Raw genomic sequence first — 27941 nt, 5'->3', positions numbered from 1 at the left:
AGGGGAGAGGCAGTGTGGGCAGAGCTCCTGGGCTGCTAACTACCAGCTGAACATTTGGACTGAGCACAGCATCAAGCCACTACTGTGGGAGAGAGCGAGAGAGAGACAACGGTATACAGCCAAGGAGACCACAGAAACACTCTCTACCTCCCCCCTAAATCCCCCAACCCAAAACCCCTGAAAGTCTGCACAGAGAGAGACAGACAAACAAAAGCATTCTTGGCTTTCAGTTTAAGAGAAGAAAAGTTTAACAATACGTTGGGGCGAGATCATTTACTCGAGATAGAAATCGAAGGAGAAAGGCGTGACAGGACGGCTCCAGACTTTTGGGTTCATCATCCACCACAGAAGAAGAAGAAGTAACGGATAGTCGCTGCATGAAGGATCCATCCATCTGAAACAGGATGAGAGCCACTGTGAGGATCACGTGGCTGCTGCTGCTTTCACTCAGTGAGTACAATTTAGTTTAATAGCAACAGTGGCTTTTCTCTATTTGGATATATTAGAGGATGTGCATGGTTGTTTTTTGGGCAGTGAAAGCAGGAGTGGTGTCTTTGTGCAGCAGCATCATTTAAAGCTGCAAGAAAACAGACAATGTGAAGAATAATCTGACTTAATGTAGAAATACTTTATCATTGAGAAGTGAAAGTATGCAGTATTTCATAAGGAAATTTCTTTTTTTCCCAGCTTGGGAACCACTTGTTGCATTTGTATTTTCTGAGGTAATAATATGTTTTCTATGTATAATCCTGGCACCATATCTAGTAACTATAGCTGTCGAATACATGCAGTAGTAAAGGACAGGTAGTATGTACTTACTACTAGATGGAGTGTAAATTCACCTGAACATAACTCACATTAGTAGCAGAATAGTTTCCCACCTTTTCCCTACTCTGTGTTTTTATTTTCAGATCTTTTATCTTAAAAAAAAGCAGCAATATTCATTTTTAATTAATTAACATTTATGTAGAAATCCTCCATTACGAGTAAAAGTTCTGACTTAGCCTAAGTAAAAATGAAAAAAAGTAGGCTATTAAAACAGTAGAATATAATGCAGCTATACTTAAACAACAGTAAAAGTACGTTTACAGTGATGGAGGAAGTATCCTTTACTTAAGTTAAAAGTACTAATACAACAATGTAGAAAGTAATCCATTACAAAAAGTAAAAGTATTTTTTATTCATTATTGGTGTTTATTTTCTCTCTATTTTTATTTATTTATCTTTCTTGTTTTATGAAAACTTTATGCAATATCACATGCTCTTACTTTGTTAATGATTTATGAATGAGTTCATGTTTTATGACGCTAATATACTCGTAACAGATGGGTGTTTATGGGATGCATTGTTGTCAATTACTTTTTCTAAACTATGTCGCTGCTTTCATTATTTCTAAAATTATTGATAGAAATGCAAATTATATATTGTATTTTTATTAAAGTATTATCCCAAAAAACGTACATAAAGTAGCAAAATGAAAGTATAATTTTGCAGACAAATAGCTCCTCTGACTGATTATAATATAATATATATTGCATTATTAGAGTTTGACGAACAATGCATTGTATTCTCTATGCCTGTCATATAACGGGAGTGAAAAGTACAATATTTTCCCTCTACATGTAGCGGAGTAGAAATATGAAGGACATTACAATTGAAAAATAATCAAATAAAGTAGCTCGTAATTGTGCTTGAGTTCACCGCTGAACGGTGTTATTTTATTATATTTGTTGGATTTACTGATGCATGAACATGTGGAACTATAATCTGACGTACTTTAATCCAGTGGTTTACTCACGCTGTATCACTGAGAGGTGGAAGTACGCAGTATTTCACAAAGAAAGGGAGACATACATTTAGAGAACAGAATTCTGTTTCTTCTTCTTCATCATCTTTTCTTCCTGTGTGGTGACCTCCAGCTTGGGAACCACTTGTTGCATTGTGTTTTCTGAGGTCATATTATGTTTTGGATGTACAATCCTGGCAACATATCTAGTAACCAAAGCTGTCAAATACATGCAGTAGTAAAGGACAAGTACCTCAAAACTGTACTTAAGTAAGTATGTACTTATACGGAGCCCTCCAAAACCTCCAGGAGAAACAGTTTCTTATCTCGTTCCCTCGAGTTACTTCACGGAGCATTTCTTCCAATCATTCCTGACAGTCCACGCATCGCTGATGTACGGAGTGAAGTAATTCTGGTGGTACTACACTGTATAATACTGAAGTTATTGAATATTTTTATCTTTTCGGCGTTGCACTTTGTCTCACGGCCGGCTGCACATAGAGACCAACGTTATGTGTTATGTGTTGATTAAAACGAGGTTGTAGCTCGTTGTCTACCTCACTACGGTTACAAAGAGCCCTCGTTGGTGTTTTAACAACGTTTCTGTTATGAGTTATTGATCCTGGAAGTTTGAATCTGTCAATATCTTTCACACTTTACTGAAGTACATCACTCCGTACATCAGCGATGTGTGGACTGTCAGGAATGATTGGAAGAAGTGCACTATAATGTAACTCGAGGGAACGAGATAGAGTGATTTATGAAGGAGTTCTTGATGTGTGTGCGTGTTTTATAACGCTAATATACTTGTAACAGATGGGTGTTTATGGGATTCAAATACCAAAGATAGAGCAGTTGCATAACATTTAAAAATGACATCAAGCACATGTCATATAAAGATAGAAGTTAGTGTTATAAAATCTCATAAATGCATCCGACTGATTGGTTTCTCGGCTCTGAGAAAACAGAAAGCGTCGGAGGAAGAGGGACAAACTTGTGCAACGTGCTGCAACAGGCCGGGGTTGCTGCCAGTCCTCCGAGTCCTCTTTGTCTTCTTTGTGCACAAATTGTGTGCAAAGTGCACGAGCATCTCCTCTAGTTTAGTTTTTATTGACCTGTTTGGGAAGCATCAGTGTTGCTGTGTGGACTGTATGAAATCTGTAGGAGTCGGAGCTGAAACATCTGCCCCTCCACCTCCCACCATCCCACCGTTAAGAACCCCCCCACTCCCTCCAAAGCTCCTCCAATAGCCGCCGTGTCTGTGGACACAAGGAGGCTGAATAATGAAGTCCCCCCCCCCTGACCTCCCCCCGGCTGAGAGGCGAGGAAAGTGTTTTTCTTTAATTATGCACCTGCCGCTCTCTCACCACTCTGCAGTCTCTGGATTCAGATGGTGGGAGGCTTTTATTTAGTTTTGAGCGCGTGAAGAAAACATGTGACACGGCCCTCAATCTGAAGGCTCGTCAGCACTTCTTCTTTTTATTCTAAAAATAAAAAGCCTGACACATTTTTTTGTGCGTGTGAACGTTGCATCTGCGTCTGTGTGTTCGACGGCCTGTTATCAGTAGAGTATAAAGGCTGAACACCGAGACACTATCTTCACGTGTTTAAGTCACTTTTTGTGAGATCTTTCTAAAATGAGTGATTTATTTATCGTACTTGAACAATCTGCAGTTTGCTTTTGTTGTTAAAACATCCATGTGATAAACCTTCCTGACAGAAAAACACGGTCACCATCTGAATGAACTGCAGATGTCAGGATGCAACATCGGTCATTTCACCGTGGATATAGAGCATCAAGGAAAGAGACACTGTTGTTTTCCACACAGAGGTATCGATACTACTTTCAAGTCTGCGCGCTAAATAATTTTTTGTGTCGTGGCCACACCGTAGAAATAGAATAGGAGTGACGGTACGTGTCCACAGCCTCCGTGCTTTCCACGCCCCCCATTCATTGTCTATGTAAGCAGCCGCGCAATGCATTCTGGTAGCGTGGCGTCGCGATTCGAGAGACTAGGCGTCACGACGCCCGCTCCTCATTTGCATAAAGTTGAGGGCTCGTCTACTTTATGCAAATCACGGGCGTCCAACGCGACTCGCCTCCTCTCCAAACTCCCGGGGATCTTTTAAAATAAACGTTGTTGATCTAAAATAAAGACAGATTCATCAACTGCATGGATTATTTCTCGCCTCAAATGTTTTCAGAAACACATTTCAGTGAATTATTTACGTGAAATAAGAGAAGAAAATTTCCAAACGAGCCTCCATAGTCATTTCACGTGAGATTTTTATTGACAGTTTTTTAATGTCTGTTTATTAGCTATTCGTTTTCTCCTTTTATCTATTTTATTATCTTATCTGCTGTCTGTTTGTCAGTCGTAGTGATCTGTGATTGACAACATGTTGGATGTTTGTCTGTGTGTGTTTGTGGGGTAAGCTGAGAATTGAATTGCCCTTCTTGGGATCAATAAAGGTGTCTGAATCTGAATCTAAATTAATATTTTGATCTTCCTCTTGCCTCTCAACAGATAGAGGAGGAGAGAGCGCCACTGATATACATTAGAGTGATTAATTTAACTTTGGACCGTACACACTATTATTAGTAAAAGAGCAGCTTTAAAAATGTGAATCCATGTTTCTGAAATGATTCAGAATGACATCTTCATCTTGTGAACGAGGTCTCCGGCTCTCCTGGACGGGGCTTCATGTGCGTCATGTGCACGGCTGTTTTCTTGGCTGGGCGCAGCAGCTTCCTGAAGTCTCCGCTGGTTGTCACGGTGATCACAAAACTTCAGGAAGTCACTGCGCCCAGCCAAGAAAAACTCCTGGCACATATTCGGCCTGTGTTAACCGGACAGATATGAGAGTGGTGCTGAACTCCTGACGGATAATGTTGAGCTGTTCCTCTGAATATTATTCAAGGAGATGTAAGATTATTGTGTTCAAAACTATTAAATCCTTCAGCTCGGTTCTCTGTTCTGTTACCTCGATGATCTGGGGACAAAAAAATGTTCAAAATGGGGTGTGTTAGGTTTTCTTCACAATGGCCATTGTTTCATTGCAAATCAAGCAAACTGGATTTCCTGCAGGTAGAATGAACATGTATTTCTCCTCCATCTGTCTCCTCATAAACACGCCGTTTTCAGTCAGTTTCTCTTTGCATCGGCCACTTTTCCACACGCTATTTTACTTTTTCTGCACCTCCAACAATGCTCACTACAGCTGAACATTCATATGAAATGTAAAATGTAGTCAAGATGTGCAGCGTTTTAGTGAATCATCAAATGATTACAGTTTTTCCACAATCGCTAATACACATTTCTTAAAACCTTCCACCCTTTTCTCAAAACTGTCAGCACAAACTTTTCAAACTACATTCACAAAACCAAAACAATGTTGTCAGATCAGACTCTAACATGACTGAGTCTTCATTACACACTACATCAACACAATGTCCAGGGCATGTAGCATGACAAATGTTTATTGTTTACAATACAGTAAATACATTTTGCATTTCCAAAAAGAAAAAAAAAAACATTTCATAACTCAGTGGATTCAGCTCATACATACAGTACAAATAAAGTCCTGGAAAAGGACAAAGACAAAATGTAAATCAGAAGCACAAAATCAGAGTCAACAAGTGATTCGTCATTCGGGCTCAGCATCACGTCTCAGTCTACAAAAGCTCCTACAACGGGCACGTGGTGAGCATCAGAACTGGACCACGGAGTGATGGAAGAAGGTGGCCCGGTCTGATGAATCACGTTTTCTTTTACATCATGTGGATGGTAACGAGTTGGAGGTGTTGACTCGGCCTCCAGATTCTCCAGATCTCGATCCGTCAGAGCATCTGTGGGATGTTCTGGACAAACAAGTCCGATCCACGGAGGCCCCACCTCGCAACTTATACAGGACTTAAAGGATCTGTTGCTGACGGCTTGGTGCCAGATACCACAGCAGATCTTCAGAGGTCTAGAGGAGTCCATGCCTCCACGGGTCAGGATGACCTACTGAATATTAGTCAGGTGGTCTTAATGTTCTGGCTGATCGGTGTATAAAGCATTTGGCTCGTGAACTGGAAGATCATCAGTTATCTTAATATTATCTCTCCTCTCCAGGACTTCCTAACCCCGACGCAGACCATCTCTCTGTTGTGTTTGCGGGTTCACGACTTGTCCGTTTCCTACAAGATAACGGGCGGTCGGGGGTTCCTGGCCTCGTCTTCGTCCACACACCGCTGCCTGCTTGGCACACACTCGTCTGGGGTCGGCTGCGCTGGCTGGCGTACACACACGGGAGAGAACGGAGAACAATAGATGGGGGAAAAAAACACAAAACTTTTATCAACATCCCAGTTCCCAAAGGAGGGCGTGGCGGCAGGAGACGGCCTTGAAGCCGCCCTCGCCCTCTCCCTCTCCCACTGCAGGGAGGCTTTTCATCCAGTTGGATGAGAATAGAATATTTCCAGAGAAGCCGTTGGTTTCGTTTCATGAAAAACAACTTAGAGACTTAGGATCTAATCTGGTGTTCTGTTAACGTGTTGTTGAAAACAGGAAAAACTATTCTCAAGAGAACAGAGGTCGTGGTCGCTCAAAAAACAAACACAACATGCAGGTGTCCTCGTTTTAAATCAGTTTTAAATACATACTCATCTGTGTTTATTATCTAAGCCAACCATTCCCGTAAGTTACTACGAGCGACCACGGACGCATTCGGCAAGCCACTAGTTAAAGCAGCAGTGGGAAGAAATGGAGCAAATATGATTAATAAAAGTTATGTTTATAAAACAGTCGCTATATCCTGACAGTAGTGCATGAGACAGGTAATCTGAAATCATGTTCCTCTGTGTCCTCTGTGTCCTCTGTGTCCTCCGGTGCTCCTAACGGCATCTGCAGGATTTCACAGACCGGAGGAAAACAACCAATCAGAGCCGAGCTGGAGCCTTGCCGTCTCTGAGCAGCTGTCAATCACTCACAAACTCCGACCAAACGGTCAAACTAGGCAGCGCTGATCAAACATGAATCAATATTCTGTTACTGTAATGCCTATTTCTCTCCTCAGATGTTCTCAGAATCATCTTGTAGTGCACGGTTTAGCTGTAAAATGAGAAAGTTTGTGACCCTGGCTTGTAGATCTGAAGGTCATATACCTACCTGTTTGTAAACTGGACATCGGCCTCGGAAGATTTACTTAGTTTGAACTGCTGACGATGTTCACTAACGGCAAAACACATCAGCGACCGTAATGAGTGGCGAGCTGTCAAGGTCCTCCTAATTCGTAAGGATCGATATCCTAAACTTCAATTTTGAAATATATATCGCCCCTTTGCTTCTCTTTATATGGGAAATTGTCTTTTGCACGTACTTTATACATTTCTGATGATTGACAGATGACAGATGAATAGACCGGTGATATATAATGTACGATCCGTATGCTACACCCTCCATGATGGCAGCGCGCCCCAGACTGCTCCGTGATCCTCATTCCCTGTAATCATGGGTTCAGTTTAGAAACTTTAGAAACTTAGTGGCATATAAGTTGTGTTAAAAACCTCAGAAGACTTTGAAGAGTTGTGATGGAGGCTTGTTGTTTGTCTTCCTATACACGTCGTCTCAGATGTAGAAATTTACCTGCAAATTTTTAGATTTCTAAATCCCGGAGAATCCACCACAGTGAGCGTGTCGTCAGGACCCTCCGATACCTGATAGTCCACATAAGAAAAGATCTTTTGATGTCCGTTTGCTTATTTTTTGACAACAAAATTCATAACTCAAGGTCCCCTTACTAGCTTTTTTTGAGAGTTTTAATAATGTCGTTGAATTTGTCAATGTTTAATGTTTGTCTGCAGATAACGCGTCCTTGAACGCCCCATTAGAGTTACTTTTTAAACCAGTCCCTGCTCCCAAACACAACCTTGACAGATGTGCTGTTTATTGTACCAGATAAGATATCTCAAGGAAAGTTTTCAGTCTCTGCAAATAGATCTTCACAGCGTGCCGATATGTGCTGAAACCAGTCAGTCTTGAACTCTGGTTTGTTTTGAAAATGGTTGGCAACAAGTTTGATTGGTAGTCGCTGTGACCCTTTAGGATTTAGAGCAGAGTCGATGCCAAAGAGGAAGAAAACTAACACCTGCAGAGTAATTCCCAGTCAATCACGATTCAGTTTTACAGCTCGAACCCTCGTTGGTAATGCAACTCACATTCCTGACCTCCCCGGAGGACCCTGAAGGTCCGAGGCAGCCCTTTTTAGGAGCCGCGTTGTTCCGTCCAGATGCGCTGGATCTTGGATCTTGGATCTTGTTTTTAAAGGCCAGGCACGGCTGGCATGTTCCTTCAGGGAGGGAACCTCTGCTCTCTGTAAAGCCGAGCGTTTCATCACTGTCTGATGCCGGCAGATAAAGAGCCGCTCGCCTTCACCTCTTACTGTAACCCCGCACTCCCCTCCCTCTACCCAGCATGCCACGCTGCACGCCCAGGTGTCCATTAATCAGGTCTGTGGCTGGTACCGTCATGGACCTTCGCTCGCCGCCTCCTCCTCCTCCTCATTCCTCTCCTCCCTTCATCTTTCTCATCAGTCTTTTCATCTGCCTCATCACTTTGTGTGAACTCCCGTCACTCCTCAGGTTTTAGGAAAACAGAAAACGGCTGCTGCTCCATTATAGCGCCGAACAAAGTGTGTGTGCGACATGAAACATACCGACACACCGAGCCTCTCTTCGTTCTCTTCGTTCACTATAAGGTGTAAAACACCACTGGATTTGTCTCTTTTACTTGTTTTTGTATCATTCCCTACAGTTTCATATATATAGTGTATATTCCCTATGTATATGAGTTAGGGCTGTCAATCAATTAAATATTTAATCGCGATTATTAGTTGATCACAAATTAATCGCACATTTTTTTTATCAGTTCAAAATTAACCTTAAAGGGAGATTAGTCCAGTATTTAATCCTCTTATCAACATGGGAGTGGACAAATATGCTGCTTTATGCAAATGTATTTATATATTTATTATTGTAAATCAGTTAAGAACACAAATCAATGACAGATATTGATCCAGAAACCCTCACAGGTACTGCATTTAGCATAAAACAATATGCTCACATCATAACATGGCAAACTGCAGCCCAACAGGCAACAACAGCTGTCAGTGTGTCAGTGTGCTGACTTGACTATGACTTGCCCCAAACTGCATGTGATGATCATAAAGTGGGCATGTCTGTAAAGGGGAGACTCGTGGGTACACATAGAACCCATTTACATTCACACATCTGGAGGTCAGAGGTCAAGGGACCCCTTTGAACATGGACATGACAGTTTATCCTCTCCAACATTTAGTGTACGTTTGGAGCGTTATTTAACCTCCTTCATGACCAGCTAGTATGACATGGTTGGTACTGATGGATTCATCAGGTTCTCTAGTTTCATATGATACCAAGATCTTCCCTTCACTTAAACGCCGTGGAAATCCCACTTCAGTTTGTCTCTACATGATGTATAAATAAAGTTATAGTACTACAGAGAAAACATGCTCAGTGTATTGTAACACACAGCTGTAATGGTTTCAGAGACGAGCCTGCTACCCTGCGCTGTGTGTGTGCGTTATGTGTGTGTGTGTGTGTGTGTGTATGTGTGTGTGCGTGTGTGACGGAGCTCTAACATTGAACTTTTACCATCAGCACCCCCCCACAGCTCACATAAACACACATACCAGTCTGGTCTCCAAGGACAGGGAGTGTGTTGTTTGTGGATAATGTGTGAAAAGGTGCCAGCGTGTGTGTGTGTCTGTGTGCGTGTGTGTATGTGTGTGTGTGTGTGTGTGTGTGTGTGTGTGTGTGTGTGTGTGTGTGTGTGTGTGAATGTGTGTGTGTGAGTGTGTCTGTGTGCGTGTGTGTGTGTGTGTGTGTGTGTGTGTGTGTGAATGTGTGTGTGTGTGGTCAGTCATTTCCATGTGGCCGTTAGATTTACGGTGTCTCGGACCCCTCTTCACTTTCTCCCCCCCCATCCTTCCTTCTCTCCTCCCTTTCACTCGTCTCTCTTTTATTCCCACTGAGTGTTTTTACATTCACAGCTCCTCACCTCCCGTCACAATGTGAAGACCTCCAGTCCCACGGAGAGCTGAATTACCTCTCTCTCAAAGGGGACAAGGATGGGGGGGGGCAGCTGGACCCGTAAAAAGGATGGGGGGGCTGCGGCCCGTTCTTGCGTGGCCACACGTGGGGGCCGGAGGGGCCTTTGTGTGGCTGTCACACAGCTAACGGGCAGCTTTGTCCCGCCGCTGCTCCGGAGCGACAGCTACATTTATTTATTTACTCTCCTCCGTTTGGCGAGCGCGGTGCACGTTCATGCTCGGACGCGCATTAATCCGGGGTTACAGTCGGAGGGGGTGACTGGATGGATAGCCGGCACACACACAAACTGTGCCATGAAACTCAGTGATCGCAAAATGAATCCCATATTTCTTTTGTATGTATATATTTATTATTGTAAATCAATTAACAACACAAATCAATGACAGATATTGATCCAGAACTCACTGAAATACATCACTAATGCTGCTCTCCTGACCGTGAACTTAGCGACCTCTCTGACCTCCGTCTGCTCCTCCGTGTCTCTACCTGTCCTTTAGAGTGACGTCTCTGTGATAGCGTGTCGTTCTGCTGTGTGTTTCGTGTCGTGGTGTGTTTGACCTGATCCAGGGTCAGACAGCAGACGGAGGGTGTGAGAACCGACCTGCTGTCCTTTCCCTGGCTCTTCTCTCTACTTCTTCTTGGCTGGCTTCAGTGACAGGAAACACTTCTGTTGATTTGGGCCCGTGTGTGTGTGTGTGTGTGTGTGTGTGTGTGTGTGTGTGTGTGTCTTCTAATTTTGCAATAAGCGTTAACTAAACGGACTTCAGTTGTTTTTTTCCGCCAGTTGTTTCTATTGTTCTCATTCAGGTTAGGTATGTGCTGTATATCATTAGTGCTGTAGGGACGTTTGTCTGCAGCACATGAAAAACAAAATAAAGTGATTTTAACACATTAACGCAATCGATCTTTCTAAGGTTGTAGCGGCTCAGTTGTAAAGCTAGAGTGAAGATACTGATATCATCTGAAACTAGAAAACCTGATGAATCCATCGGTACCAACCATGTCATACTAGCTTCTAGTGAAGGAGGTTAAATAACGCTCAAAACTTACAGTACATTTTGGTGAGAAAAACTGTCATGTCCATTTTCAAAGGGGTCCCTTGACCTCTGACCTCCAGATGTGTGAATGTAAATGGGTTCTCTGGGTACCCACGAGTCTCCCCTTTACAGACATGCCCACTTTATGATCATCACATGCAGTTTTGGGGCAAGTCATAGTCAAGTCAGCACACTGACACACTGACAGCTGTTGTTGCCTGTTGGGCTGCCATGTTATGATTGGAGCATATTGTTTTATGCTGAATGCAGTACCTGTGAGAGTTTCTGGACAATATCTGTCATTGTTTTGTGTTGTTAATTGATTTACAGTAATAAATATATACATACATTTGCATAAAGAAGCATATTTGTCCACTCCCATGTTGATAAGAGGATTAAATACTTGACTAATCTCCCTTTAAGGTTCATTTAGAACAGAAAAAATGTGCGATTAAGTGCTTATCTCACTTCTAATATGATACTATGCTCATTCTAATAAAAGAGTGAGAGTTATTCTAGTAAGTAACTAAAGTAACGGCTCTTTAGACGTAAACAAACTAGTAAAAGGTTGTGTGTGTGTGTGTGTGTGTGTGGTGAGGAATGAGTGGGCGAGGGGTAAAAACAGCCTTAGTAGCTGATAGCAGTGGGAATTAACCGGCGCTGTTGCCCGCTAAGAAACAGACGCATCAGTGACAGCTCGGGTCAACGGGGTCACGCCAAAAACAAGACGCCACACCTGGGGGGGGGGAGTGAAAGAGGAGACAGCAGGACGGGACGAGACAATGACTGATTCATTATGAAGACATCACGTCAGATAAAGTGAGTGTGGTTAGGAGGAAAGATTTGGTCACTGTAATAACTTAGTGTGTCAATCTGCAGCCTTGAATCGTCTTTTGGAAAAACTCCGACATCAGTGGACTGAATTTCCTTCATGTGATGTCATGTTGGAAAGTTTTACAGTTACATTGATGAGAAAATCCTTCTTTAGGTTTAGGCAACAAAACTACAACTTCTTTATGTTTCAATAGATGATAAAACCTACTAGTGGGTGTAGTAGGCCCCTATTGACCCACATCTATGGGGCTTAAAGCGATTGATAACACCTATTTAATGGTCTGGTAACAGTCTAAAATCGGCTGGATTCAGGGTCTCTAACGTAACGTAAAAAGCCGTCATGAATTGAATCTTATATGCTGTCATAAAGCCTCAGAGGAGCGAGTCGCTCATGTCCCGTAGCTCAGAACACTCAGCTCAATCAAAGGAGTCCTCTGAGCGGAGATCTCCGACAGCCTCGCTCTCTTAGTAACGGTGTTTACGGCAGCAGGCTGAGGGGCTGATAAGTGATGTTGTCGGTGCTTTCCAGAGACAGGACAGGCTCGGCTCTACCAGCCTCCACTTGACCTTATCTGCTCACTCCTGACACCGTTCTAATGCTGCATTCACATGCTGTTGGAATTACTGGCCAGGGTATAGCTCGTGAGAATATCCTGAACGGGTTGTGGGGGGAAACGTTTGTTTATGTTATACAAAGTCTGAGCAACAATTCCTTACATGCTGAACATTTGATTCAGTATGAACTTTAGGTGGCTTATAAGCTTTTCAGGGATTCTTGAACATCAGATAAAGAAGAGTGAGTTATGTCCGAGCACATGGAGCTTTTAAAATATGTTTCTTACTGTTGCTGACTGGAGAATTTGCTGCAATAAATGTAGGTTGTTGGAGGTATCCATGAATTAGTGACATTTTAACATGTAAACTTAAAGATTAAGTCTTGTGAAATTCATTACTTTTACCTCCGCCAAGGCCAAAGGCCTAGGAAGGAGGTCTTGTTTTCACCAGCGTTGGTTTGTTTGTCTGTTGGCAGGATTACTCCAGAAGTCTGCGATGGATTTGAATGACATTTTTTGGAGGGGTTGGGTGTGGCACAATGACCGATCCATTAGATTTTGGTGGCGATCCGGTGGTTTATATTTAAATCCCGGATGAGCCCACAATTGTTACGTTCCCCAAAAAAAACTGAATGACAGGGGTTGCTACTGGGAAACCAGCAAAACTAAACTGCACACAGAAATAATAATAAAAGGGTCCTTTGGGATCTAAAAAGAAACTGAGGGGAACATAACTCCCCACAACCGCCCACTAAATCTACCAGAAATGATGATACACCAACAAAGAAGGTATCGGACCAATATGAGATGTAAGTTGGGAGTCACTGAGGGGGGACACAAAGAGAAGTAGAGGCTGGCTAAAGACACACACAAACCCAGAGAGCCAACTGAAGGTGTTGACTCTCTGCAGACACACAACCAACTGAGCAGCCAACCTGCTGATATAGAGCCTCCCAGCCAGGCTGATTATCAGCAGCTGAGGGGATCACAGGTGACTCCAATGACTCCTGATGAGCAAGACTCAGAGAAACCTGCAGAACCAGATCTGTCAGGATCCCTCTGACCAGAACACGGATGAATGGATTGTTGATTTTGGTCTTTTCGTGAGATTTGTTTACAATAAGAAAACATATATAATAGCCTTATCGTTCCGATGTGACCTAAACATGCCACACTGATTGCCGTGGTGACTTGTGAGAGGAGGATTTGTGTGGTATCCGTCGGTAGCAGGGTGCAGTTCGATTATGAAGTATTTTGAGAGTCAAAGTTCATCCTTGACGACCATTTAGTCTCCGTTCTGGAGCTTTCAACTGCATGTACTCATCAGTAGTTTCAGTTTGCTCGATGGACAATGGAGCTTGTTAAAACACCGTTATGGTCCTCTGAGGGAGTATCACACTGATGATCCGGTGGCTGTGTGTGGATGTTCTGGAGGTGGGTGGAGGTCAGAAAGCCCGGAGGTTGTGGGGGGGGGTGGATGTGTGGGTAAAGCCATTGTTTTCTGCCCGGTGGAGTCAGGCGGCGAGGATTGTTCAGTCCAAACGGGGCCGTGGTCGCGGGGTGTGGTGCTTCCAAGTTTATTGTGTGCGGCATCCTGTCCTGGTCAACTATAAATAGAGGAACAGAAGAAGACGGAGCGCTGTTGTGGCCGAAGCGTACAGCTGTCCGCAACCGACCGCAGGAAGTCCAGGGGTCAGAGGTCGACGCCGCGTCGGCTCAGACTTCAGAGGGCCTCCGCCAGCTTTGAATTTGACCATTAAAAAAAATGCTATTATTATAAATGAAAGCTGCAATAATCAATACCTTTCTATTAACCCATTTGTGCCCAAAGACTGTATTTAGTATGATAAGAGACATTTGATCTGATTGGTCAAAAGTCTTGAAATTTGGTACGGACATACTTTGGGCAAGTATCTAACTAATCTAAAAAAATGTAAAAAAACGTTCCTGAAAAAGTCCAAAAAGTCTGAAATATGTCAGAATAATGTCTGAAAAATACTAGCTTGTCATGGAGGTTAAATAACGCCCCAAACCTACGCAACATTTTGGCGAGGAAAAACTGTCATGTCCATTTCCAAAGGGGTCCCTTGACCTCTGACCTCCAGATCAGTGAATGTAAATGGGTTCTATGGGTACCCACGAGTCTCCCCTTTACAGACATGCCCACTTTATGATAATCACATGCAGTTTGGGGCAAGTCATAGTCAAGTCAGCACACTGACACACTGACAGCTGTTGTTGTCTGTTGGGCTGCAGTTTGCCATGTTATGATTGGAGCATATTTTTTTATGCTAAATGCAGTACCTGTGAGGGTTTTAATTGATTGTAATCTAATGATCGTGTTTTTCTCTCCTTGCAGGCTGTTTCTGTTCAAACGGCGACAGTCAGAGCGCTGTGACTACGCTGTTGACTGCTGCGTCGACGACTGCGTCGACTGCTGCGACGACGACTGCGACGACTGCTGCTGCGACAACTGCGACGACTGCGACGACTGCGACGACTGCTGCGACGACCGTAACTGTTGCTAGCACAACTGGAGCGCCATCGACCAATGATACCGGGAACAAAGACAGTTCTACTGAGGCGACGACATCCGCAAAGCCGACTATCACGGCCACCACGCCTGCTGTCGCGGTCAATAAACAGACGACTACATCCAAGCCTACAGACAAGCCCAACACCACCCAACAACAAGCATCCACTGTCACAAAAAGCCCAACAGCAGCATCTCCCAGTAGCGTCTCTGGTGCCCAGACTACTGCGAGGACTACTCCCTCCCCCGGCCTACCAAACGCCATGACCCCGGCTGCAGGAGCCAACAGCGGTTCAGCGGTGTCGCCCAATGCTGCTTCAACACCTCAGACCACTGCAGCCTCCGTACCCAGTAATACTGGGACTGCAGCGCCTGTCAATCAGCCTGGCGATGTGGGGACAACCAAGACCCCAAAGGTGTCGACAGGTGCCTCTACGTCGGGACAGCAGTCCCCGACTCACACCACGAGCGGAGCAGGTCAGTTCTTCTGTGAACCCCCCCCGAATACCAACAGGAAACAACACACCTGATGGGAGCGACTGAGGGTTTATTTAAAACTTGTAAAGGCCATGAGGCCATCTGTGGTTCAGGAGGTAGAGCAGGTCGTCCGCCAATCGGGAGGTTAGCGGTTCGATCCCCGGCTCCAAGTGTCCTGGTTGAATGGGTGAACATGTAGTGTAAAGCGCTTTGAGTGATCGGAAGACAAAAAAGGTGACATATAAATGTCCATTTACCATAACTTATCCAAAACAGTTGACTTGAAATAAATCTTGTGAATAATAAAATAATAAATGCTTAACTAATTACAAAGATTGATCTAATTAAAGGGACTGTCTGTAAGAATCAGAAATGTCTTGTTAACAGCTTCACCTGTGTCCGTTAAGTCAACTAAAGTCAGCGTCCTGTTGCTGGCGCTTGTGCTCGCTCTACATAGACATGAAGGAGCATCGCTCAACACAGTGAGGAGACACACGTCAGCTAAAAGCACAATATCACTCTATATTCATTATTTAATTAGGTGGTTTCATAAAGATAAAGACTGCTGTGTGTTTCACTGAGCGGCTCAGAGGGTTGTTGTGCATCACATGTTGTTTCTAGTTGAAGGCACCAACACAACAACTGGGACGACCACAAGGACGGATCAGACAGCATCGAAGAGTCCAGACCTGGCTGGGAACACCGGGAACACCACCGGGAACACCGGGAACACCACCGGGGACACCACCGGGAACACCACCGGGAACACCACCGGGAACACCACCGGGAACACCGGGAACGCCACCGGGAACACCGGGAACACCGGGGACACCGGGGACACCGGGAACACCACCGGGAACACCGGGAACGCCACCGGGAACACCGGGAACACCGGGAACACCGGGAACACCGGGAACACCGGGAACACCGTCTCCCCGTCCACCACGAACAAGGTGGGACTTCCTGCAGCAGATAGCTCCAGTACCAAAGCTGGAACCACGTCTCCGCAATCCACAACAACCACAACAACCACCGTCGTCTCCACCAGCACAGCAGCTCAGCAAAAGACGTTCTCGGTGAGACGAGGGAGCAGACCGAGCTTCACTTTAACACATATTACTGAAATACTTTCAACTGACGCAACTTCTTTTCTGACTTTCTTTTCTGCAGTTCTCTCTAAACAGCGGACAAGAGGTAAGATATCTTTAAATCTGTTTCAGGCATCAGACTAGTTTTCTATTCACACAAACAATAGACGTGATAATAAACACAGTTCCTGCTCCGACTCTCATCGACTCTCACCGCTATTGTCCCGTCCAACGGGACGCAGGCCTCCGCCCTCCGCCCTCTTCCACTCCTTTCTTCACTGACATTTACTCCACCAAAGTCCCTCCAGTTTAAAGATGGAGAATAATTGAGCAACATCCTGCAGGAAGAATAAGAACAATAGGACGTGTTTTTCTTTTATATATATTGTAGCATCATGTTCTTTTTAGGGCGTTACAGCTTTTAGTTGCAGATGAACTGACTTGTTCTGCTTATGTGACTTTATTCATATAGTTAGACATCAGAGGTCAGAAACCTGCGTCTCGTCAGCTCCTCTCCAGCGGCTCCCTCGGGATTTATAAAAAAAACAAAACTGTTTTTTTGTTTACATTTTCATTTTTATTTATCATTGTTGTAGGTCTATGGTACGACGGTACGACGGTACGACGGAGTATTAGGGCCACATTGAGGAAAAGAAATACATCTGAGATAAAGTCATAATATTATAAAGAAGTAATTTTACATGTTTATTTTTCTTTTTTTCTCGTAAAGTTATGACTTTATTCTCGAAATATTGTGACTTTATTGTGTAAATCTCAGATGTGTTTTTCCCTCAATGTGGCCCTAATACTCCGTAATACATTGTCTCTTTGGCACTCACTGCATTAGACTTATATACTATATACTTAGACTATAAACTGTGTTACCTTCATCACAATGATCACATGTTTTTCGCTCCAGACAGATTACAAAAAAAAAAAAAAAAGGACTTTCCCTTTAAATGATCTCCCAGTTAAATATATAAACTAGTCATTAATATAAATGTACAACTTTTCATTACCAATATACAAGTCAAAGAGAAACTGAGTACTTCCCACCGCTGAAGGAGGCTCAGGGTGGATCCAGCAACAGGACAGGAAGCAGTGAAGCTCACTATATAAAAAAAGGATTCCAGTCACTGGGTGGAAAAAGTGTCTTAGTGGGAACCCTTCCTGCCTTTCACTAGTTTCCTTCGTTCCCACACCTCTTTTATATACTCACCGTCTCTCTCTCGGACTGCCTACGCAGCTGTGCCGTTCCATAACACACCAGAAATACTCCACACATCACAGCACAACACAGCACAGGAAGATATGACTTCAGCTGTCACCTTTGACCTTCCCGTCCAAACACTGACATCATGGTAGAAGCTCGGAGATTGAGTCATTCACAATCATTCATGGAAAGTAAATTATGTGGCTGATTTAGATGTTTACAGATGCGTCATTTCTCCCTTCAGGATAAGGACGAGAAAGATCTGGTGGAGGTGTGCAGGCGGCTGTTGATCAATTTGCAAGATGGAAACTGCACCCTGACGTATCATCAACTTGCCAACGACAAAAAACAGTTTGACAGTGTGGAGATAAATGGCAAAGGTAAACAGCCGATTAGACTGTTGTCAGGTTATTGAATAGACGTCATCAGTCGCTATAAACCCCAGAGACAGACACCTAAAGACGTTAGTTTTATTGCCTAAACCTAAAGAAGTTGTAGTTTTATTGCCTAAACCTAAATAAGTTGTAGTTTTGTTGCCTAAACCTAAAGAAGTTGTAGTTTTGTTGCCTAAACCTAAAGAAGTTGTAGTTTTGTTGCATAAACCTAAATAAGTTGTAGTTTTGTTGCCTAAACCTAAAGAAGTTGTAGTTTTGTTACCTAAACCTAAAGAAGTTGTAGTTTTGTTGCATAAACCTAAATAAGTTGTAGTTTTGTTGTCTAAACCTAAAGAAGTTGTAGTTTTATTGCCTAAGCCTAAAGAAGTCGTATATTTGTTGTCTAAACCTAAAGAAGTTGTAGTTTTATTGCCTAAACCTAAAGAAGTTGTAGTTTTATTGTCTAAACCTAAAGAAGTTGTCGTTTTGAAAGAAGTTGTAGTTTTGTTGCCTAAACCTAAAGAAGTTGTAGTTTTGTTGCCTAAACCTAAAGAAGTTGTAGTTTTATTGTCTACTAACAAATACTTTTGAATGTATCTTGCAGTGAAAACCAACCTTGCAAATCAATACTATGAAGACATCACCAAGGTAAGAGGGTCACTACACTATCTGGATGGTATCATCAGAACATGTAAACACTGGTAGTCAGTGGTTCAGATTCCTGCAGCCGGACACTGTCTCTACACTCTTGTTGTTTTATTCTCTGCTTATAGAAACCGACAGATAACAAAACCCTGATAGCCATCCTGGCCTCCTGCGGAGCTCTGCTCATCATGATCGTCATCCTCGCCGTCTGCGCCTCTCACCACCGCAAACCGTTCAACGAGAACCAGGTCGGTGGAGAGTCTTCTACGTGGCCCAATGATCCTTATCCTCAAGAAGTGATCAGATATTACTAGCTGTTCTTTTTTCTTTTAGCCTGTGAGGATCAATAGTGTTCCCCTGTAGCATCCAGTGGTCCCTACAGAATGGGATTTATTATTTATTCAGGCTTTTATTTCAGTGTTTATATTTAAACCATGAAATACAGCATTTTACATTCATATAATTTATATAACGCACACCAAGAATGCTCCTCCTGTTTTAATAAATGCTAATCTATTAGGGCTGTCAATCGATTAAAACTATTTAATCGCAAATTAATCGCACATTTTTTATCTGTTCAAAATGTACCTTAAAGGGAGATTTGTCAAGTATTTAATACTCTTATCTACATGGGAGTGGACAAATATGCTACTTTATGAAAATGCATGTATATATTTATTATTGGGGAAAAAACAATGACAAATATTGTGCAGAAACTCTCACAGGTTCTGCATTTAGCATAAAACAATATGCTCAAATTAGCTTTAAAACTGAGCCGCTACAACCTAAAAATCGCAAGTTGATGCGTTTAAGAAATTAGTGGCGTTAAAACAAATGTGTTAATATCCCGTTCATTTTTGACAGCCCTAATAAACATACAGAATCAAATATGAATTGTCCTTTTTGATCTCTGCAGCAGCACCTGACGGAGGAGCTGCACACGGTGGAGAACGGTTACCACGACAACCCCACGCTGGAGGTGATGGAGGTGCAGCCGGAGATGCAGGAAAAGAAGATGATGGCGCTGAACGGGGAGTTCAACGACAGCTGGATCGTCCCCATCGACAACCTGCTGAAGGAGGACATAGCCGACGAGGAGGACACTCACCTGTAGAGACGAAGACGAAGGAGGAGACAGCGACAGGACCTGGCTAGTTCCAGCCACACCAAAAACACCCTTATCTTACACTCCTGACCCTGGGATGGATTGTTGTCCCTGAAGCCACAGAAGACTTTTCTCACAAACAGACACATCCTATAGAGAACAACCACACCCCCGTATTAACGCTGTCTGTCCGTCTGTCTGTCTGTTATAGTTCTACAGTAGTTTTATACACAGTGGCCTTGGAAACATGTTTGAATAATCCACTAAATCAATCACTGTTGTGCCTACGCAGGATAGAAATAGGTGACTTCCGAACCCCCAGATTGTGCCTTTTCTTTAAAAACAAGTTGATTTGTACACAAGCACCTGTAAATAAACTATTTTTATGTTATTTTCCTGCAAGAGAGGAAGAACCTTTGCTCTGGAGGCTCTGCAGCTCTAGAGTTACTAACTTAGCTATAGATGACCTCAGGATGCTTCGGAGCGTCCTGGTGATTGTCCACTAGTGCGTGTCGTCTGTATGAGAGGAGCTGCCGCTGTAAAAGGCTGTAAAGGTTTGAACGTTGGTGCACGATTCATAGAAAAAGAGAATGTCCACAAAGACACAGGGTGGTTAGAAATAAGACAAATGAAGGGTTTTCATCCAAAATGCCACATTTTTGACTCGAGGGAGTATACGGACATATTACAAGTAGATTTTGTGTCGTGCTTTCTGGACGTAAAGTGGGAACGGACACTTTTAAAACACTGATATTATTCTGGAGGTTATACACCGATCAGCCATAACATGATGACCCTCTGCCTAATATATCCTGACCCGTGGAGGCATGGACTCCACTAGACCTCTGAAGGTCTGCTGTGGTATCTGGCACCAAGCCGTCAGCAGCAGATCCTTTAAGTCCTGTATAAGTTGCGAGGTGGGGCCTCCATGGATCGGACTTGTTTGTCCAGAACATCCCACAGATGCTCCGTCGGATCGAGATCAGGAGAATCTGGAGGCCGAGTCGACACCTCTGACTGGTCGCCATCCACATGATGTAAAAGAAAACGCCTTCGCTCTCCACGTGCATCAATGAGCCTCGGGTCTGACCCTGTCGCTGGTTCACCGGTTCTCCTCCCTAGGACCACTTCTGGTAGGTCCTGACCACTGCAGACCGGGAACATCTCACAAGAGCTGCAGTTCTGGAGATGCTCTGACCCGGTCGTCTAGCCAGCACTATCTGGCCCTCGTCAAAGTCGTTCACATCCTTACGCTGGACCATTTCTTCTGCTTCCAACACAAAGTTCAAAATGTTCACTTGCTGTGTAATATACCCCCCCACTGCCAGCTGCCATGGTAACCAGATAATCCATGTTATTCACTTCACCTGTCAGTGGTCTTAATGTTATGGCTGATCGGTGTATAACATGATACCACTAAAAGATGCTGACTCAACAATCAATCAATCAATCAAATATAGTTATTAAATAGAATAATACTAGACTGATGCTGAATTTGCTGTAAAACACTGAAGCGAACGCTGTAAATAGTTGCTGTTTTTATCACTGTTGCTGGACGGGTGGAGTCATCTGACATGTTAAAGGTCCCATATTGTATAAAGTGAGATTTTCATGCATTTTATATTATAAAGCAGGTTTAGGTTATATATATATAAATACTGTTAAACTATCAGAACGCTCAATCAACGGAGAAATAAACACAGCCCGTATTCAGAAGTTGTGCGTTTGAAACAAGCCGTTTTGTGACAAATCCATTTGTGATGTCACAAATATACAATATTTAGACCATTTCACAGTTTTAAACGTAAACATTCTAAATGTGTCCCAGTTTATTTCCTGTTGCAGTGTATGTGAATGACATCAGCTGACAGGAAGTAAACATGGACCCAAGCTGTTGCCTAGCAACGCAATTCCGTTGAAATGCACTAAAACGGAGCGTTTCAGACAGAGGGTGAATACAGAGATATTCAGACAGACAGTATGAGGAAAATAAAGTTTTGTTTGAACATTACAGCATGTAAACATGTTCTATTAGAAACACAAAATACAAGTATGAACCTGAAGATGAGCACGATATGGGACCTTTAAGATGTCTGACTTGATATTAAAACCCTCACAGCAGAATTTCATTTTGGATTCTGTTCAGTTTAATAATTTACTTCCTTTTAAACCCATTAAGAAGTTAATATATATATATATATATGTATGTACTTATATACAAGTGAATCCATCACCTTGGGCACTCCACTCCACGGTTTGTTTGTTTTTTATTGTGTTTGTGTGTTTCACTTTTTTATTATAGCTGTGATATTTTCACCAAAGTCTGTTACCAGTATTTGATGTATTTATGGTTTGTTTGCTGCTTGAAGGCGAACAGCAGGGGTCTGACACACTGGAAGCTGTAAATTGTCGACCGCCTCGGCGGTCATGTTGTTCTACCTGTTCAGATTTGCGAAATAAAGGCGGTCTTTTTTTTTCCACTTTGGTTCTGTAAAGTTCTCCTGTATGTTCTGTCCAGCTGACACACCACAGAGACGGCAGTTAAGAAAACCTGAACAAAATACAATCTTTATTCATTATATACATTACGTACAATGCAAATACTACAAGGCTTTCTACACATTCACTGTTATCCACAGTAGTAGTGCTCACTGATCTGAGAGTACCGGCCTTTAAATCTCCTGAGACCCCCCCGGGGGTCGAGAGAAGGGCAAGAACAAAAGAAAGAGAATTAAAAAATAACATCCCGTCCATCAGACATAGTTGTGTGACGGAGATTTACCCTAAAAAAGCAAAAAGAAAAGTAGTATTTGGCATTTTTTTTTTTTTTTCTTTACAAAGGTGCTTTTCAATTAGTCGTTTTTTTTAAACACAGTTTTCTTCTGGCACAAAATAAATTCTACTGCAAGCATGATGAGCCTTAAATGTTGTCAAAATATCATAAATAATCCCTCGCATAGCATTCTGCTTTTTCTCTGGTGTCTTTTCATTTTTCTACATCATCGATCTGTTTCCATTTAGTCGGTATCAGGGCTGCAGAAACACGAGTCAAACGTACATGAACAGACCGACGTGGTCTCACGGCAGCTTGTGAGATAAGTCACGTGATTTAATCTATTTGATTCGTGGACATAGACGCAAATTTTTATTTTTCTGTGACGCTCAGCAACGACTTTCAACAACGTATTTTTCGCGCGTTTTCCTATGAATGTCCAGAAACGCGTGACGCACGTGTCAATTTCCACTCCAGTCTTTTCAAAATAAAACTACTTAGTTAGCTTTAGTGGTCCAGACGTGCTGTAATTTAAGTACGGAAGATATGTGACAAAAAATACTTAGTTAGGTTTAGGAAAAGATCGCGGTTTGGGTTAAAATAACACTGGAAGTGGCGTAACTTAAGTATGGAAGTTACGTGACAAATAAATCAGCTTTGACTTCTGGTTTCAGACGGGACACGAACACCGGTCCTGTGTGTTTTTGACCGACCCATCCACCCCGGCCTCCTCTCTACGTGGCGTTCGCTGCTCTTTATACTTCCCGGTTCACGATAACGTGGATTACATACAAACTGATTTTGTGCTGAACATCAAAGAAAATGTGAAATTGGTGTCCATGTACGAATCAATATATTACATTTCGTGACTTTTTCACGAACTGCTGTGCGACTCCATCCTCCAGCCTCGCGCATAAAAAACTAACCCAATATTAGGAGTGCTATTCAAGCAACACCTAAACTATAATAGGTTTTAATCTCCTACACGGATGAATTATGGGAATCGAATGTTGCCTGAGTGACCGGCTACTTGTCACTCAACTGTGTGAACTAACATGAAATAACTCCTCTGTTCCAGTGTCAGTGAAACGCACCCGCAGTGATGATTTCCAGTGATGATGGGTGCAGTAGCAGAGCACCCACAATCACAGTAAACAGCACCCCGAGGGTTTTTGTTTTTTTTACATTTCATACTACAGTGCACTTAATGAAAAGCTCTCTGTCGTACTGTAAATACGCACATTATGAATTTAAAAAGCAGAGCAAAGCAAGTGAGGAATTGAAGCATCTTGGCTGAATACACCAGATACAGATTCCACGTTAAGTGCATTCAATGTAAAAGCATCAAACGATTCCAATCCAAGCTTTATATCTGACCCTTTAAGGACCATACACACCAGTATGGCCCTTTTAATTTCAAAATAAGAGCATAAATCATTGTCCAATAAAGAGGGACTGTTAACTAGTTGACGTCTGATCATAAAGTCTGATTTAGCCTTCGTAAAAATAGTGTTAAATATGAAAGACAAGATTTTTTAAATTCACCATTAAACTGACAAACCATATTCAGCCCTGTCGTCTTCAATGCTCTTCAAGCTCGTAGATAAAAGGACCGATCCTGTACATTACGCACTAATTATGTACACGTTGTGGTTAACAGTCGTATAGCGGATGTGCCATGTGGGACGACGGGTAGTGTTCTGATGCGTCACAGTTTGTTGTTAGAATAAATGTCGGACTGGGAGAGACAATCATGTTGTTGATTGACGATATGGGATGTTTGTTAGCGATCAAAACAATCCGTTAGCGTCCGAGCGACTGAGACGTCGTGGAAGACGGTGAATGAGGAGCGAGTGGGACTTGGAGTGAGCAGTAAGCACCGATAGAAGATGGAGCCCGACATCCCCAGTAATGATTTGGTGACAGCAGAGGTAAACTTTTTAAACTAAACACTTGTGTTCATTCATACATAATAGAACTTGCTTAAAACTGGCCTCTTCTTTTACCACAGTTGAACTTCAAATCAGCAGTTTCACATTCCTCCTATGTGAGTAAATCAAGCGTCATGTTGTCACTATCAGAAATATAAAAAGATGGCCACGGTATAAGTGGATAATACCTGACAAGTGTTTACATTACTAGGTGCTTAAAGGGATAGTTGGGATGTTTCTCAGTGGGGTTGTATGAAGAACGTCTCCATAGTCAGTTTATTACAGGAGTACCAGCACGGGAGCAAAGTAATGTACTGCTTTATTGGCTTTATTTAGAATATTTTCAGCGCTTTACTTTACCTCAGACGGCCCGTTCCGTTTGGAAATGAAGCCATTATCTCTGCCCTCTTCAAAGCCACCAGACTTCATTGACAAAAACAGTGATTTTACCTCACAGAACAAGGGAGTTGCTGGTCTGCTACCGCTGCCTCGATCGGATCGTTTGTGTGTTTGTGGTATTGTGTGATGTTTTAGTTCGGTTTCACCAAAGTCACACAATAACATCAACAAACTAACCGATCGAGGCATCGGCAGTAGACCAGCAACTCCCGCGTGTTGTCCAGCGAGGTAAAATTGCTGTTTTTGTTAATGGAGTCTGGTTGCTTTGAAGAGAGCAGAGATATAACGGCTTCAGTTCCACCGTCGGAAAAGGGTCCAACTCCTGTCCTCCTGTTTTGACTGGTCACAATGACGTTACAGATATCTGGAATATGATTTCTGACTCGTCATAATGTAATTACAACTAGTCATCATGTAATTGTGGATATCTCTAATGTTAATTCCGGATAGTCAAGTTGCCATATACCCAGAGACTCACTTAAGCTGGACCAGCTCATTTTGTGACAAGCTGCTGATGAGTCAAGTGCGACATCTAGTGGTTAAAATTCGGTATCACGGTCCGGTCCAGTGTTGTGGCTTAATATCAAACCGGTTTGACACTTGACTAGAGAGAAGAACCTCATACAACCCCACTTCAAAAGCACCTGAACTATCCCTTTAATCCTGCGGTCGACATTTAGGATTTTCTTTAGGGAGAATAAAGTGAAGAAAGATTGAACCAACTATTTCATCACACTGAAAGACCATCCTCTCAACACACAATGACATAAAATGCCCACTCTAAAGCCTCGTCCACACTGGGAACGTCAGCAGCGCGTGCCGACTGCGTTATCTGTTATTTCAGCATCCGTGTTAACAGGTCAGAGCAGCTTCGTCTCTTCTAGAGATTCGAGGTTTCGCCTATTTTTGACGCGAGCCGTGCGGTTCACAGCAACAACAGACAGTGAAGGTGACCTATTGACTGTATATTGACATCATACCAGCAACATTACTACAGTTTCAATGTCTATATCTGTAAAAAAGTAAAGGCTTGTTTTTAAATCAACACCTTCTGCTTTCATTTCCAAATAAAAGCCCCCAAGCATTTTTTTTTCTGTGGACAGAATTCTTTAATTTGTTAACACAAGGCTTTTATTCTGAATATGTGCCGGACAGTGTTGTAGAACATGCAGTGACTTGGAGAGCTCCATGAATGAATATAGTACGGAGTTTTAGTTGTGGATTATTACTATTATTTACAAATAACCACACGTTTCTTAACCTTTCTCTGTCTGAAATAAATATAAATTACATTTATAATGAAATGAAACGGCCATTATGAAAGGCAAACTCTGTTTAGAAAGAAGGAGCTGACAGCAGCAGAAACGCAGTTGAAATGCAGCTGGTGTGAACACCCGATGCGTGAATCACGCAGCCGCCATGCCACGCAACACCGCCGCCAGCGCAGCCGCCACGCACTCCTGTTGTTCCCAGTGTAGAAGAAGCGAAATTGTCAAACTGGCACCAGCACTTCATTCACAATCGCACACCAACTGCTTTAAATTCTTCCCAATAAGTAGAACAAGTATTCAATGTAGAGCCAGAAGGTTTCCGTACTGTAGGTGGACCCTGACGTTTTGATAAAGAGGAACAAGAAAGAACACGAATCTGTTCAATCCCAAACAATTCCTATATGTATATTTACATATTCTGTACATAATTTAACCACTTCATTAACTAATGAGGAAAAAACTTCACCTTGTGTCTCCTGCAGTAAATGCTAATTTACCAGCCAGTTTTACAGGCGTAACAACCCAAACCAATAGAAAAGGTATATATATATCTATATATATTAAACTTTATCTCATAGAATCATTCCTCTATTGTTTCTACAACACTATTAAATTGTTTTTATGCCTCCGCACGGCCGTCACGATCATAAAAAAAGGTGCATGTGTTGCAGAAAAGCTAACTAAATCATCAAAATCAAAAGTTTTACGTCAGATTTTGCAGGAGATGTTCCCCAAAAGAACAGAAGAGCTCGTAGCTTTGGAGAGTGAAGTTGTTTCCTGTATCGTGGTCGCACAGTCCGGTCTTCAAATATATTAACAAGCGGGGGAATTTATGAAAACAAATCCTCTTTTTTGGCCGTAACGTTTCTGGGGAGTGAAAAAGAAAAAAACACAAGCGATGTTTGGCAGAGTTTCGAGGGGCTTTGAAGAGATCTTCATCAGCAAGGAAGAAAAAAACAAAAACCAAACGGATATCTCGGGAAAAGAAAAACACACCTCAGGTCGTGGAGTTCCGCTCGTATCCGAATACCACAGTGTTGTTAATGTGTGTGTTTCTGACCCTCACCGGCAGACTGTGGCAGCAGCAGGAGGAGGTCAGCGTGATGGAGAGTTCCAGATGTCGTGTAATCCCACCGGAAGGGTTCAGGAATAGAAAAATAACTGGTCTCTGTCTCCTCCAGTCCCATCAGGTGCACGGAGGGGCTAGAGCGTGATGAGGTCTACCAGGTTGCCTTTGGGCGGAGTCATGCTGTCTGGGAAGAAGTTGACGAGCGTGTCGAAGAGCTGCGTCCGCTGAGCGTACGTCTGGTCGACGTCTGAGAAACCTGAGAGAGGCAGACAGGAGGACTTTCATCATGTTTATGGAGGTGAGGAGGACTAATGATTTCTTTTGACTGGTTTAAATTATGATAAATGTTAGCAAACTATGATTGGTCATTAACTCAAAGGAACAGGAAAAAGGACGCAGCCAGTCACGATGCGATTCGATTTAAACATGTCATTGTTGGACTATGGAGTCTTGATTTGTGAAGATCAACAGATCGTTGGTTTTATTCCCCGACGACGGTCATTTACACTTTCTAATTCTTCTTTAAAAAAGAGGAACTGAACTCTCTTTTTATTTAGAAAGTGTTCAAAAATATGGTTTTACTGTTATTTACTGCCTACCCCGGGTAGGGAATGAGTCCTCACCACCAAGGGAAGGAGTTCAAGTACCTCTGGGGTCTTATTCGTGAGTGAGGGGACTATGGAACGTGAGATTGGCCGGAGCTGACCACATCTCATTT

The 27941-nt window shown here is 42.8% G+C and overlaps 2 protein-coding genes and 1 long non-coding RNA gene across 6 annotated transcripts in view; 1 reads left to right on the top strand and 2 right to left on the bottom strand.

Annotated features, from left to right (window-relative positions):
* podxl (podocalyxin-like) lies at positions 1 to 22260 on the top strand. Of its 2 annotated transcripts, none has more exons than XM_074625610.1 (8): positions 1 to 450; positions 14705 to 15355; positions 15977 to 16431; positions 16526 to 16549; positions 17901 to 18036; positions 18635 to 18678; positions 18804 to 18923; positions 19595 to 22260. In XM_074625610.1, the coding sequence occupies exons 1-8, from the start codon at positions 405 to 407 to the stop codon at positions 19787 to 19789; spliced, it is 1671 nt and encodes a 556-aa protein (XP_074481711.1). In that variant the 5' UTR covers positions 1 to 404; the 3' UTR covers positions 19790 to 22260. The 2 variants fall into 2 exon arrangements, with proteins under 2 accessions (XP_074481711.1, XP_074481710.1); XM_074625609.1 differs by having other exon boundaries at positions 10 to 450; positions 19592 to 22260.
* Positions 15953 to 16668, bottom strand: LOC141761943 (uncharacterized). The gene is made up of 3 exons (XR_012592668.1): positions 16512 to 16668; positions 16135 to 16411; positions 15953 to 16044 (listed from the first exon to the last, which is right to left on the bottom strand). It is a non-coding gene; the product is annotated as an uncharacterized LOC141761943 (long non-coding RNA).
* Positions 22054 to 27941, bottom strand: part of mkln1 (muskelin 1, intracellular mediator containing kelch motifs) — a 28007-nt gene continuing 22119 nt past the window's right edge. The window contains exons 18-19 of one of the 3 annotated variants that reach the window (XR_012592665.1): positions 26032 to 27479; positions 22054 to 25976 (exon numbers count right to left, since the gene is read on the bottom strand). Coding sequence is in view for 1 of the 3 variants with exons in the window: in XM_074625603.1 (XP_074481704.1) it covers positions 27358 to 27479 (122 nt within the window). In the remaining 2 variants the exon portion in view is untranslated. Of the gene's footprint in view, positions 27480 to 27941 lie in introns of all 3 variants that reach the window. The other 2 variants (XR_012592666.1, XM_074625603.1) reach the window with 2 other exon arrangements.

This window comes from Sebastes fasciatus, chromosome 23 (genome assembly GCF_043250625.1).
Source record: "Sebastes fasciatus isolate fSebFas1 chromosome 23, fSebFas1.pri, whole genome shotgun sequence".
In the NCBI taxonomy this organism is placed as follows: Eukaryota; Metazoa; Chordata; class Actinopteri; order Perciformes; family Sebastidae; genus Sebastes; species Sebastes fasciatus.
Note: the sequence above shows the minus strand (reverse complement) of the source record. Positions and strands in the feature narration are given on the sequence as shown.

Coding starts and splice junctions, on each gene's coding strand:
- podxl (XM_074625609.1), top strand. CDS start 405: ATGAGAGCCACTGTGAGGATCACGTGGCTGCTGCTGCTTTCACTCA. Junction 15,356..15,976: donor TCACACCACGAGCGGAGCAG/GTCAGTTCTTCT, acceptor TGTTGTTTCTAG/TTGAAGGCACCAACACAACA. Junction 18,679..18,803: donor ACTATGAAGACATCACCAAG/GTAAGAGGGTCA, acceptor CTCTGCTTATAG/AAACCGACAGATAACAAAAC.